Source organism: Epinephelus lanceolatus, chromosome 16, assembly GCF_041903045.1.
Source record: "Epinephelus lanceolatus isolate andai-2023 chromosome 16, ASM4190304v1, whole genome shotgun sequence".
Classification (NCBI taxonomy): Eukaryota; Metazoa; Chordata; class Actinopteri; order Perciformes; family Serranidae; genus Epinephelus; species Epinephelus lanceolatus.
The window spans coordinates 3525825-3540477 of NC_135749.1; the positions used below are offsets into that span (position 1 = coordinate 3525825).

The 14653-nt window shown below is 43.3% G+C and overlaps 1 protein-coding gene across 9 annotated transcripts in view; it reads left to right on the forward strand.

Annotated features, from left to right (window-relative positions):
• LOC117263895 (triple functional domain protein) overlaps positions 1-14653 on the forward strand; it is a 109693-nt gene that overhangs the window by 16128 nt on the left and 78912 nt on the right. For all 9 annotated transcript variants that reach the window (XM_033637611.2, XM_078175488.1, XM_033637612.2 and 6 more), the window contains exon 2: positions 12721-12771. In XM_033637611.2, coding sequence (XP_033493502.1) covers positions 12721-12771 — 51 coding nt within the window. The remainder of the gene's footprint in view (positions 1-12720; positions 12772-14653) is intronic.

Here is a 14653-nt window from a genome sequence, read left to right on the forward strand (position 1 = left end):
GCTTTCTGTAGTATAGGATCATGTTATATCTTGTTTTCATGTCCACCAAACAAGGCTGTCTGTCACCATGGTAACAACAGTTACAGCGTTTGTCTGTCCAACCTGTGCCAATTAGTGACGTTTTACCGCTCACACAATCAGACACACGAGTCGCGGCCCAGATACAGACTAGATAAGACCAAAGGTCGGCTGATACGAGCTAACTGGGACAGTCGTTGTTTTTATGGTCTTGATGTGAGCGTTTGAGATAAAGCGTGGATCATATGCTGCATTTGGACGCTTTAAAAGCAAACCTGTGCTGCGACTCCAACCCACCTCCAAAAATAAACCAAAACAAGGAAGTCTGCTGTGTAGTAACACAGCTGTCAATCACAAGACTTGTGAATCAGGGCACGCAGATGAAGACATTTAGGCTAGTGCTAATTTGTGCTTTTGGATAAGAGTTATTTAAAAGTATAATATGATAATGTCAAATATAGTCTTTTAGTCAATTAACCAGGGAACTGAAGTATTAGGGTGTTTGTCAGATGTGTAAATGAAAAGGGTTTGGCTTGTTTAAATCCCCTCACAGGAACAACTGAAACACACTTATAGTACACACACACACACATTTGCGCAGATACACACACATATGCAAACTCTCTGTGTGTTTATAAAAAGGAGCTTGTCCCACTTTTCCCTCTCATCTGCCGTGCTCTCGTTCGGTAATTTCTCCGGCGCGGTAGCTAATTGGTGTGAGCTCGGGGAAAATTTGCCGCCCCGCCGCTGCCGTCTCAAAACAAGCTGGAACGAGAGAGGGGAAAGAGCCGAGGGGGCAAAGAGGAAAATGGAGAGAAGATGGAGAAGAGAGGAGGTAGGTCGCAGGGGAGAGAGGCGGTGTGCGCAGGTTGCAATTGGCCGTGAAATCACGTGCGCAGATAACCATTTTCTTTACGCATTCTTGTGAGTGGAGCATAAACAATAAGGCTCGGAGTGAGTGAATGATTTTATTGTCCTGTTAGAGGAAGACAAGGAAGTGTATTCAGTGCAGGTGGAAGAGAAAGGACAGAAAGCAAAACCTTGGACAGATAATGAAGAGAGGACTGTAGATGTGTGCCAGGCTGTTAACAGAGTTTCTACTGCTTAATAAATCAGTAAAAGAATTGAATCACTTGATGAGGATGAGTGTGAAAGACTTGCCAGAATGATCTGTGCTCCTATTTTGAGGGTAGAAAGCGACAGAGCGAGAGAGAGAGTGAACCAAACTAGGACAAGTCCTGAAAGACCATTGTACTCCTTTTTTTCTTCAGGTCTCCAGCGCATTCAAAACTGCTATCTCACTGTTGCCCTCCCCATCTCACTCACTTTCTCTCTCTGTCTCCTCCTCTGACTACTTTTCACCTCGTTCCTCTCCAGCAAAGGGCCGGTAACTGAGAGAAAACGATCCACTGTAAACATCACAGTCAGTGGCCTTTTGTGTCGTGAAGCAAAGGCTGTGGACCCAGAGAGGGCCCCAGAGGTCCCCATACAGAATGAGGAACACTTTAAAGCAGTGGCCTTTAGTCCTGATCTTTAAGGCACAGCCATGCTTTTTTATCTTAATGGGGACTCCTTTGCACCTGGGATTCAAGGTGAGGGCAGATAACAACATGGCTGGATAGAGAAGTGTCGGTCTGAAGCATCAGGATTGAAGAATACTGGTTTAATGAAATAAACAACTCCACATTTTGTATCTTTATCTCCTCAGATCTATGGCTTCTTTTCCACTGGAAAAAAAAACAAGTATCGATGTTTAGGACAAATGACTCTACAGTAGGGGTGGGAATCTTCAGGCACCTCAAGATTTGATTTGATTATGATTCAGAGAGTAAGGATTTGATGATACAACTTTTATTGATGCATCAAAATGTTTGATTTCAACAGATGATTTGCCGCAGCCGCCATGTTGTTATTTACATTATGCCAGCAGAGGAGCTCTGTTAGGGCCGGTAAAAGCCAAGACACTGGGCAGGCCAGGCCGGGGTTTTTAAGGTCACACAGACTGAGCAGAGACAGAGGTGTTTTCATTTGGTCAATGCTGCAGCGTGTGTTGGTCAGCTGGTTTACATGCTAGTCACTGCTCCTCTCCTTAATGTTCGTCTGGGTGATGGCGTAAGTTAATATTCATACTTCATGTTCGCCTTATTTAGATGTTAAATTAAAACAAGCTTTCAGCCGCTGTCTTCTGTGAAGATGAACTAGTTAACTTTAGCTCGTCCGTGCTGTAGACTGTCTGGGTGCTGCACTGACTTCACAGTTGAGTTCTGCCTTTTTTGTTCATCAACATTGTGTTATGAACAAACATCCACATAATCGATTATTGACATTTGTAAAGTGATGCCGAATCATCCATGTCTGCATTGCAATGCATATAAGAATAAATTTTTCCCCCACCCCTACTCTAACCTGGAAATCCAAATGTCCCGCCCCTAGCAAATTATAATTTGCACTGCACGGAGATCTGGCCCCGACGAGCAGAGCCCGCTAAATCGTCTATCTGACAGAGGCGGGCTCTGGGTGGGCTTAACATGATGGGGACAGCGCCACGCTGTAGGAGTCTAAAAGTAAACAGCCAAGATGGCAGCTGCCGAAGGACCACATCCATTCATTTTAGCTTTGGAAGAAACGCTAAGCCAACTACACTTATCTTTTTCCTTGAGAGAGGAACAGAAGACTGCCCTAGAAGCCTTCGTTTCCAGGAAGGACGTTTTTGCTGTTTTGCCGACGGGATACGGCAAAAGCATAATGTATCAGTTAGCCCCACTAGTCGGCAAACAAATGGGGCTTAGTGCAATGAATACTTCACCTTGTTTTTTGCTCTGATTGGCCATCGTGCTATCCAATTGCATGCAGCAGCATTTGAAATGCCTCAGTTAGTAGCCCCTTGGGTAGGAAGGGTGTATCGGTGAGGGCCAGACTCAAAATCTTTCTAGATTTGAGTCTGGATTTCCAGGCTACCCCTACACTACAGTAGTCAGGATTACCTATCCGCTCCGATCGGCAGTGATGGAAATACGACACCAGAGTGTATGGTGTGCTACCACAAAATACCATTTGTCTTTGTCAAAACAGCTCTCTAATGTCTTTCAAAATTATTCTAAATATGCACCGAGTTTGAAAGAGAGACTAAATAAGTAACAGATAAAAAGGAAGTAACCACTGTAACCTTTTCACTTGGCTCCATGCTACTTTCTGCTGTTTGATAACCTGTTTTTTTGGGTGTTTGTGACACCAAAAGTGACACAACAGAAAAAAAAATCCAGACCAGCCTAGGTGTACACAGCATTGGTGTGTTGCCAATGGGAAAGGAGTCGGTCCCCTTTTTTTAGTGGGGTTTCCCCTGTTTAAAAAAACATCTGCATATTCACGTTTATTTTGGTGGGAAAATGATGGGTCATAGATTTAGTTTTGATGAAATATTTATAATGTATCTATCATAGATATAGTGTTGTTGTGATTTACCAGGATGTGTGATGTGTATTTCCTGGTGAAAGCACCTGGGTGTATGAGTAGTGATTTATTTGTGTTTCAGCTTTGTTTGGAATGAAGAAGAACTGGCTAGCTAGTTCACAATAATTAATCCCTTAAAGGTTAAAGATACACGCACCGTGACTATCGGACCAAACAAGAACCTGGTTTTAAAGGAATTAATAATGACTGGGTGAATTTAACTAGCAGAAACCAGCACTTTATAACAGCTGACAGATCAACTTTGTTCAATACAGATTGGTCACGCTTAGCAGATTGCAGAGCAACAGATCTGGATCCAGCATATTGGATTGGTGCATCGCTACCAAGTATTTGAAGAATACCACTTGCAACATGGCTGCTTGTCTAAACAAATCTTTATTAAAAATGTGGTTAAAGGGGAACTCCAGCTAAAACATCTTGGATTATCCCCAGGTGGCTGCTGCAGTATAGGTCATAAACTCGGCCCCCTCCATGTTAGTTAGGAAATGGGCCAAATTAAGGATCAAATTACACATCAAATAAATTTTACAAAATGGTTTCTGCCATTTTTGTTTTTTGTTCAAGTGGTCATTTTTCTTTTCTTTTTTTTTTTTTTTAATTAGCTTTTTGATGCTTAAAAAAAGCCGGTTGACATCATGATTGACAGCTGTATGCGCCAATCAGTTTGCTCACAATCAAAGGTGCTGCTTGCAGTTGCTGGGAACTCGAGACATCACCAGTGCAAGATGGCAGCCGCCACGTCCGGGATATCTTGGAGGCATTTTGTATGCGATGTACATTCGCATTGACAGCTGTCACTGTGACCTTACGAAAATGTTTTTGTCCATAACTCAAGATTTTTTTTTTTTTTGGTAATTATGACAACATTTCACACAAATGATGTCTAATAGGATAAAAAAAATGATGAAGTGATGATATCTTACATCCAAAATGTCCAAGGTCAGTTTCACTGTGACGTCGTAATGTTGTGTAAAAACACTTTTCTGGCCAATACTCACTGTGATATCTCAGGAACAGAAGGGAAGACGTTTGGTCAGACACTGAATTGGTGACACTAATCTTGGGTGTCCACCTTGACAATGTGCTAATGGTGTAGATCTTCTGTGCTGCCGGGGGGAGGAATTGTGTGAAGCGTCCATGTTTTCACAGACACTGATGTAAACTGTAAATGCAACTTGACAGGTTCACAGAGACAGACAACCGTGAGGCAGTGATTCTAGTTTGTAGATGTATTTTTTTCCTCAACCAGTGGGATAGCGATGCCCATCTTGAAACTGTGCTAAGTGTATAGATCTTCTGTGCTGCCCTGGGGAAGATGGGTGTGAAGCATCCATGTTTTAGAATATGTAGCTACTTTGCAGCAACATTTGAAGCATTAGCTGTGTCTCAGTTCAGGGGCTGAAGAAGACATTTGAAGACTGATTGCATCAATCAGTGCGACTAAGGCTGTCCCATTTCGAAGGAATTGCAGCCTTCTTTCCCAGAATTTGGAGGATGCAACTGATCTCGGTGATGCCCGGGAGGTGAACTGGCACTTCTACCAGTCCACACTCCATATCTGGACCCGAAGGGGACTTGAACCAGCAATCCCCCCATTCCCAAACCAGGTCCTTAGGACTGAGCTAACTAACTTACTAGCTCACGCCTTCTTTCGTCAAGTACAGCTGGTTGCTCGGTAACAGGAACACCATGGGGCAAGATCAACTGATGATGCAACCAGGAAATCCTCCACAAATCAGACCGTCCCATTTCGGAGACTGTTCGGTTTGGCTGATGCGGTCTTCAAAGGCTGTGTCCTTTAAAGGTCGCAGCCCCTGAATTGAGACACAGCTATTGTCCATTGTCATGGCAACATACAAGTCTGGACAGACATGGATGTAAAATGTAACTATACTTGACTCGTGGCTGAGACATACAACCATGAGGCAGTAATTCTAGTTGTACAGTGAGAGGAGGTGGAGACATATCGTCCGTCTTTATACACAGTCATTGGTCTCTACCTGTTTCTTCTGACTCTTCAATAACATGTACTTGGCAGGACACCGCTGACCACAGTGACTGAACTAAAGAAAGCAGCACCAGCTGCAGACATCAGCAGAAAGTGACGTCACAGTACCGACTACCTTGTTTGACTAAGAGGTTATCTCTTGGAAGTGCAGCGCATAAATACCACAGCAATGAGCTTTTGACTCCAAAACCAGAGACCAAGATAACAAACACACAAACTCTTTCATTATCACCTGAAGCTGAGTAATGCCTACCTTCCACTTTTGATCATGAGTTTCACAAGTTGACATCATGCATCCAGTTTCACTCTCTTTGTTGGTATCTGACCACCTACAGCTCTGTGCCAAGCAACAGAATCACTCTCAGATGGGCGATCCCTTAGGTAATATGTTGTTAAATGTGTTGTCCATGGCCCTTGACATTTAAATGTTTGCTAACCCCCCACGGCAGCATCTACAGCTACACTCTCCAAGACAGCTTTGACAGCAGGGTATTGCTCACTGTTTTTGTGCCTCATGCTTTCATTTGTCGTTGTGAGCCAGACAATAGGTATGTTTAAATGAAAGGGGGTCTTTCCTTTGTGTGCATGAGTCAAACGATGAGTGTGCCTGCCGAGAAGGGAAAGGCAGGGGCCCACAGAAAGGGTGGTCTTGTGCTTATGTGGGCTCAGAGACAGAAGCAGTGTGTGTCGGGACAAGAGCGAGCTGTCTGCGGAGGGGAGCGCAGTTTAGGATATACAGTATAGCCAGTGTTCAGCAGAGCCGGGGTCTAGGTGAGTTCACTGTATCTGAGTGTTTGCATGTTTTCGGAGAGATGGGAGTTTGGATGTTTTATGGGATCGGGACCGTTGAATTTTCTGCTTTGTCATGTCCTCAACGACCGTTATTTGTGCGTGTGTGATCTGTTTAACTTTATCCAAACAGCTTGGCTGACTTTTTAGCAGTGGGCTTATCCTACTATGGTCTGCAACAAAGTTTGCTCTGTGTCCGCATGTCTGTATGTGTCGTTGGATTAACCCTCAGAGGAAAAGCTCATAGCTGCGTGTGTATCTGTGTTTTTTTATGCACATATACAATGTGTTTTATCTCCTCTTTGTCCGTGCGTGTTTGACTTCTGGCTCAGCTACAACTTGTATTGTTTAGATTGTGATAAGATGTGGGCAACCACTACTGTAGTCTGGTATTACATTGTTGCACACTGCGGCTTAAGTGGACGTCTTTGGCATTGCAAATATGTGAAGTATGTGGGTGTTTGGTCTTCCTCTTGCCTTCCATTTTTCCCTTCTTTTCTCCTTCATCCCATTCATCCTGTGTTAAGTTGTCCCAGGTACACAGCTTCAGAGACAACACCCCTGAGATCTTTGTGCTTCTCTTGCTGTGCCATGTTTACCTGTGTGAGCTTTTTCTCATGAACACGAGCCCCTCTGGTATTAGCACATGCTCCCAGCATGTTTGCTCATGTGTAGTTTTACGTGCTGCTGTATGTTCATTCATGGAAATTGCCACCAGCAAAATAAAGTTAAATCAGTTAACTATAGCAGTCACAAGAGAAGGGAACAGTTAATGCTAATGAGTTTTGAACCTGGACCTTCAGGTAATGGACAGTCCCCTTTTTTAATGTATACTAGCCATACTGTTGCTTCCATATCAAAGCAAAAGTAATGAAGGTTTTCCTTTTGTTTGACTCTTTCACATCAGCACAGCAGGGTGTTTGCATACTTTATAACGTGAACACGGTATTTGTGCTGTTTACCTAGTGACCGCTGCGATGAAAGATGAAGTAGTTGCCAGCTTTAATATTTCCAGAGTTGTAAAATCCTGTCTTTGAGTATTATAAACGGTTGTACAGTGTCTCTGCATTTCCTAAACTTTTAAATGCTTTGATCTGTTACTCCAAATGGGCGTTCTGGGTCGTATTTTTAATTGTCACACTGGTACCCGAAACAACACGACTTCACCTACACAACGACTGGTTTCGGTCTGAACTTCCACAAAGACCAAGTTCAGGTCACTTAAACCCAAATTAAACAGATATATTTTAACCCACATTGGTCTGAATCAGGGACTCATGTTGTTCCAAAGTTGTATAATTGCCTAGAGTTGGTTGGTGTTCTCATGGCAGCATTTACAAGAGGACCAGATCAAATGCCTTGTGTGAGAAAGCTGCTCTTGATTGGTCAGAATCTCCATGTGGGAAAAATCCAGGAAGTAAAGCAAACGTTGAAGAAGAGTACACTTGCAAGATAAATGTGACACTTTCTAATGTCACAATGGAGGGACAACTACGCAGGTTGATTTTAGCGCTGCTCATCGTGGACTATATTGCTGTCATTGTTCATTTTAGTCAAACCATACAGTTTGAAAACGAGGCGCGGCTCCAACTAGAAAACAATGTTTTGATGCATTGGATGTGCTGAATGTGCATATTAAGGCAGTACAGGAGGAGGTGCACATTAATAATCCTCCAGGACTGTAACATGCTCATGTTTAACCCAAACAATGTGTCATGTGACTGCAGTTGCTTCACATCCAGGTCGGAACACCTTCTCACCACAAACCAACCGCACCAGAGTTCCTTTGGAACCGGACTGAGACCACCTCTTCAAGAAGGTCTCGGTTGTTTTGGTGCACACCTGAGTGTGATTGCTGTGTTCACATCTGCCCAAACAAACCGCACTGAGGGGGCAAACCAACTTGAGTTCAACTGAACTGAACCAAGCAGGGCAGGTGTGACAGCACCCTTACACAAGGTGGTATAAGGAAGTGGCAACCTCCAGGGCTGAAAAATGAAGCTATCGCTGAATTGTCAAACACCGCAGTTCCTCTAATGGACATTTGAGGCTGACTCCAAGAGCGAGTCAATCCCCATAGACCCCCACGTAAATGCCCATCTTTACAGCAGAAATAAAACTCCCTAACAACTGTGCAGGGGGTGAAATCACCTGTTCACATTTTATTAAGGCTTACAGTTATGCATAATTAAATATGGGCGAGGTGTAGTCACATCCCTCTTCTATCCATAGATGTACAATAATAACTAGATACTGGAAGCCAAGATGGCACCTGTTCACTTCATTGGAATCTTTCGCGTCTTGCATACGCCAAATAAGTTTCCAACTTATGTTTTTTTTATCAGTATGCAGCACACTGAATACACGCAGTACTGTTTCTTACTCTGGCTCCACCCACTAATCCCCCCATATAGACATAGAGACAGACAACCATTCACACTCACATTCACACCTACGGACAATTTAGAGTCACCAATTAACCTGCATGTCTTTGGACTGTGGGAGGAAGCTGGAGCACCTGGAGGAAACCTACGCTGACACAGGGAGAACATGCAAACTCCGCGCAGAAGGGCTCCCACACCCTGGGTTCAAACCAGGAACCCTCTTGCTGTGAGGTGACAATGCTAACAACTGCACCACTGTGCCACCGTGACCATATCTGGACCACCCTCTGTTCTAAATACTGTCACTTGTGGCTCCAAATATCCAAGATGGTGACGGCCAAAATGCCTAACTCGAGGCTTCAGAACAGGAGTCCACAAACCATTGAGTAACTTCACAGTCGCTGTGTCCATTATTTTTATACCGTCTATGGTTCGAAGGTGGATCAGTGTCGTGTGCTTGTAAGTGCAAGCAGTGAGAGTCACCTAAAAACTAAAGACGGATTTCAGTGTTGCTTTGATTAAAACCTACTCTTGTAGGTGTGACTCAAGTCATTCCTTGATTGCATCTCGCATCCATTACTGCCAAAATGGCAGGACTGCAACAACAGTCCAGAAATTCACAACACAGATGTTTGATTCAAGGCTTAAATACTGCATGTACTGTAGTATAGGTGCTGTGTTAAATATAAAAATCGTACTTTATTATTAGACACTTGAGAGCACCGATCTTATTTTCAGTCCAGCCACCAGCTTGTCTCTGCCTTAATGCAGCCATCTGTAAGGTTAAACAGGAAGGAGTAAGCCTGAGTCAGAACAGTGGGAGCATGTGTCACTGAGTCAGCCAGCGGAGCGTCCAGCCTGTTTACATGTTGACAGCACATGACACTGACCATATCTTCCCCTCAGTCACAGCAGCAGCCTCTCTCCCACACAGGCCATAGGCTGGATTAATGGGCCAATTGTTGGATCGGCTGAGAAACTAGTTGGCCTTGGTCATGCGGTATATGGTGATGAGAAGATGACTTCTGCATGCAATGGTCCGGTGTGAGCAGGACGTGCTGTTTAAGAACACAGGAAACCATCAGATTGGCGGTACTTTGGTATAATAATTACAAACGAGGAGTTCTGTGGTCGAGATGTGCGGTAGCTTCTTTTTCTCACACCAGTGGCACTGAGGATGCTCATATTTCTGAAAATGAAGACTGTGTTTCTCATAGAACTCAGTGTTTCCTGTGACTAAGATGATGTTGAAACTTTACTGAACAAGCTAATGTCACAGAGTTTTCCATCCGTCTTATATAACGCAGAAGCTAAGAGGGTGCTGTTTGAGCTGGACAAACAGCACCCTCTTCCCTTTTTGCTGTAAAGCAGTGCAGCAGATCTCTGGCAGTCTGTACACACCAGCACTGATGGCAATGTCAACCTGACAGTCTGGGTTTTTTTGTGGTTTGAGATAAGATGCTTCAACAACTATTGGATGGATTGCCAAGGAATTTGGTGCAGACATTTATGTCCCCTTCAGGATGAACTATAATGACTTTGATGATCCTCTGTCCAACACTTTGGGTTATACTTACAAACATTAGCATGTTAGCTCACTAAACTAAACAGAGAACATTCTACACTCAAATGCCTGTGTAACAATAACATGTTGGCATGCTGATGTTAGCATTTAGCTCACAGTACAGCCACTCAGATCTGCTATCATGGCCATAGAGTCTAAAGCCAGGCTCAGCCTACAGAACTTTTGGGCGGACTTATCCCTGACTGACCCCTCCAGACAATCAGAGGAGAAATCTGGTCTGGCACCTCTGTCAGTACTGATGTTTGGCTCAGATTATGAAATGTAAGGGGTTTGAACATCCAGTCTTAAATGTCCTGGACTCCTCACAAGCCCCTTTTACACTGCCAGATTTTCCGCGAATGTTGGGCCGTTTTGCCGGCAAGCTGCGAGCGTTTAGACACACAGAGCCGGATTGGCGAGTTGATCCGAGGTGCCCAATTTTCCGCCTCGTAGGGTAGACATATTGGCAGAACCGTTTTGGTTTAAAAAGGCAGAGGTGGCCTTCTGCAACAGGAGGGGCTGTTGAAGACTTGTGGGAGGAGCTGATGATGACGCCGCACATGCGACCCACTGGTGGTGGATAAACAGGAAACAGCTGATAGCAGGAATTAGCGAGCAGCTAGTAGCAAGAGGGAAACGCAAACCTGACAGACGCTGTAAAGATGAGCAACTGGGGAGACAAGGAATTGTGCGCCCTCCTTGTCCTCGCAAACGAAGTAGCCATTAACCATCAGATGACGGGGACGGTGAAGGACGGGCCAATTTACGGGAGAATCGCTGCCTGACTAGCTGCGGCTTCCCTCCAAAGTCACTGTTTATGTCACACGCTGAGCTACACGTTTTGTTACTTGCTCACGCCCCCCATTGCCCCGAAAAAGGCACATTCTGTATAAACAAAAGTAGGTAGGCGCCATTTTGCTGCACTCCCCAATTTTGTTTTTATACTGCCAATGCTGAAAAAAGACAGATTGGGCTTTCCTGCAAATTTGCACAATTCCTATCTAAAAAGGGCTAAAGACTCATTGGGGCTGCCTCCAATGTTTTCAACCATGTTTGATATTTTGGATTTTAAGTCCATCCTCAGTAGGCTGCATACATTCAGCACACATAAAACACAGGGCATGTGTTTGTGGATGAGGTACCTGAAGGCCACACTTGAGTAAAAGTACAGATATCTTACCAGAAAATGACTTTGGTAGAAGTTACCTAAGTTACTTGTTCGAATATTACTTGAGTAAAAATCGTCACATATCGGATATTTACTGCACTTAAGTATCAAAAGGAATTTTATGATATTAAATGTACTTAAGTATTGAAAGTAAAGGTACAAGTAAATGTTAATAAAAAGAAAGCACTCTGAGTTTTTAGAATTATTAAGTTTATTTCCTCTTAACACGAACATTACCTTTAAAAATGGAGCCTTCATTAGACAAACAAGGTCTTCTTGACAACTTTAAGAATTTAAAGAACAAAATCCAGTTTTACCTTCCCTCCCATTCCTTCATTCGTCAGTCCATCAAGTCAGTATTAAGTAACAAAGATGCTTCGGTGAAATCTATTGGAGTTAAAGTATACACTTGTTTGGGAAATGTCGTGGAGTAAAGGTGGAAGTTGACAGAAATATGAAAAGTGAAGTACAGATACTCTCAGAAAATACTCAAGTACTGTACTTACTCCACCGTGGGCACATAATACAACACTAGGAACAAAGACAACAAAGAACTTTAGCCACTAAAAGTGTACTACAGTGCACTAATAAGGAATAACAGTAACATTAGCCAACGTTAGCTTAATCTCTTGTGCTGTCGTCTTTGTCTTGCCAACAGGAGGTTGTCCTCCTCGTCTGAGCTTTGTAGAAGCAGTTCCCAAACTCTTTTGTATTTTTTGGCAGTATTTCTCTTTGCTGCTCGCATCCTTTCCTCAAACAAAGCTTGTCTCTGTCTTGTGATAAACAGCCATGAAATATTCGATGTTCTCCATTGAGCCTTTTCCTGAATCATGTTGCCTGTGTCACATTATATGATGGCACGCTAGTTACGGTGGAGGTGCGAGGGTCTAGGTACCATGTCTGAAGGGGTACTGTTGGTTCCAAAGGTACCATACCGAAAGTGTTTGGTGGAAACAGGGCTTACCCAATTTAACAACAGTTAAAATTTTTAAACTTCAGTCATGTTTCCTCCTAGTCTGCTGTCATGGCATTTTGTAACGTTGGCTTTGCATGTGATGTGTCAGCAGAGTAGTGGGACTAACGGTGGGTCATTGAGATATAAAATACTTGGCACAACGATCCATAAATTCAGCAGCATTGTAATAAATAATTTCACGCCTGTTGAAGAAGCCAACATGTCATCACCGGCTTGTTTATTCCTCTTCATCCTCCTCTCCATTGTTCCTTTTGCTGTTGGAGACATTTTGACATGAGTGAGATCCGCCCTAGTTTTGTGTTCGATAATAAAAAAATAATACGTGTGTATTTCTTCCTACAGATGGATCCCTCCCTAAAGAGCCAAAAGGAGATGTATCGAGTCAGATAGCAGGTAAGACAAACAGAAACAACCCCAAACACACACACACACACACACACACACACACACTGATTCACAATGTTGCTGCTGTTGTGTCTGCTTTTGTGTGTCTGTGGCGATGGTGGAGGAGGAGTATGTTTTTTATTATAGTGAAAATAACAGTGTCTCACACACACACACACACACTCACACTCTCACACACACACACACACACACACATTAATATTTCAGTGTTCCCAGTGACAAAGACAGGTCATTGTCACTGTAATTTCTTCCTGACTCCCCTACCATCCCCGTCTCCACCCCTCCGCCATCACATACCACGTTCCCCAGCCTGTGATTGGCTACCTGCGTCTAGCACCCGTCTCCGTAGCGACAGCAGACTCTCCGTGATGAATTGAAAGGGACAATGTCTGTAGCTTTAATTCTCTGTCGTTGCTTTTTTACCAGCTCTCAGTCAGTTATTATTTGGTTTCAGATTTGATATGTTCAGTTGCCTGTTCTGTCTCCTCCATTTTGATTTATTCACCCAGTTTCCCTCATCCGAAAATCACCTGTCTTCTCATTTACACTTGGTCTTTCTGTTGTTACATGACAGTGATGGCCTTGGCCAAAGGCTACATGTTCTTGGGTTGTCCATCCTCATCCTCATTCTCATGAACGTGATATCTCAAGAATGCCTGAAAGAACTTTCCCAACTTTGGTACAAACATCCACTTGGACTCAACAATGAACTGATTAGATTTTGTGGTCAAAGGTCACAGTGACCTCACAAAACACATTTTTGGCCATAACTCAAGAATTCATCATCTAATTATGACAAAATGTCTGATAGGATAAAATCATGAAGTTACGTTTTATATCCAAAAGGTCAAAGGTCAACTTCACTGTGACATCATGATGTTTTCTGGCCATTATCCAACACCATAACTCAGGAACAGAAGGGGCGACATTTGGTCAGAGACTGAATTGGTGACACTAATCTAGGGGTTTTCAGTTGGCATTTTTGGCTGCCCCGTGTGTGTTGCAAGACTCATGTCTGTCTGCAGGAAACCAGAGAGGAAGACATTTTTAAAAGTCTCTGTGTCCACCTCTCAATACTTCTTCTACTACTGCTTCTAACTGAATCTCTGTGGTTTGGAGTTAAGTTTCTCACCTGTGTCACTGTTTGTACTTTAGATATCTGCCATGTTTAACTGTTTCTTGTTCGCTTTCAGCTGTGTAGGAGTTGTGTGAAGTTACTGCTGATGAAAACTCAGCATTTCCTTGTTTTGCTGCTTCACAATAAAAGCTTTTACTTAACAACATAATGGAAATTATGGAGGGCTTTTATTGTGAAGAATCTGTAGGAAGTTAAATGTGTTTATCAACAAATCGCGGAATTTGTTTGCGTCCTTTGGGGTTGCAGCGACATACTGGTTTTAAGGTATACCGTGATATAAAAGTTGACAGTTATCATACCATGTACATTTGCTTATCCAGGATATTGGAAAAAAGCAACTGGACGTTAAGCCTCCCGTTTATTTTAGTTATCTTCAAAGGGGAGACTTCTCAGTAGAGTGTCCGCCCTGAGACTGGGAGGTTGTGGGTTCCATCCCCGGCCGGGTCATACCAAATACTATAAAAATGGGACCCATTGCCTCCTTGCTTGGCACCCGGCATCAGGGGTTGGAATTGGGGGGTTAGATCACCACATGATTCCCGAGCGCAGCAACGCTGTTGCTCACCGCTCCCTCAGGGGATGGGTCAAATGCAGAGAACAAATTTCACACACTCAGGTGTGTGACAGTCAGTGGGACTTTAACTTTAAGTTACACATACACACCATTAACAAAAGTTTCAGTCATAGTAATAAAACATATGTTCAACCAAAAATAACCCTTTTATTTTCATT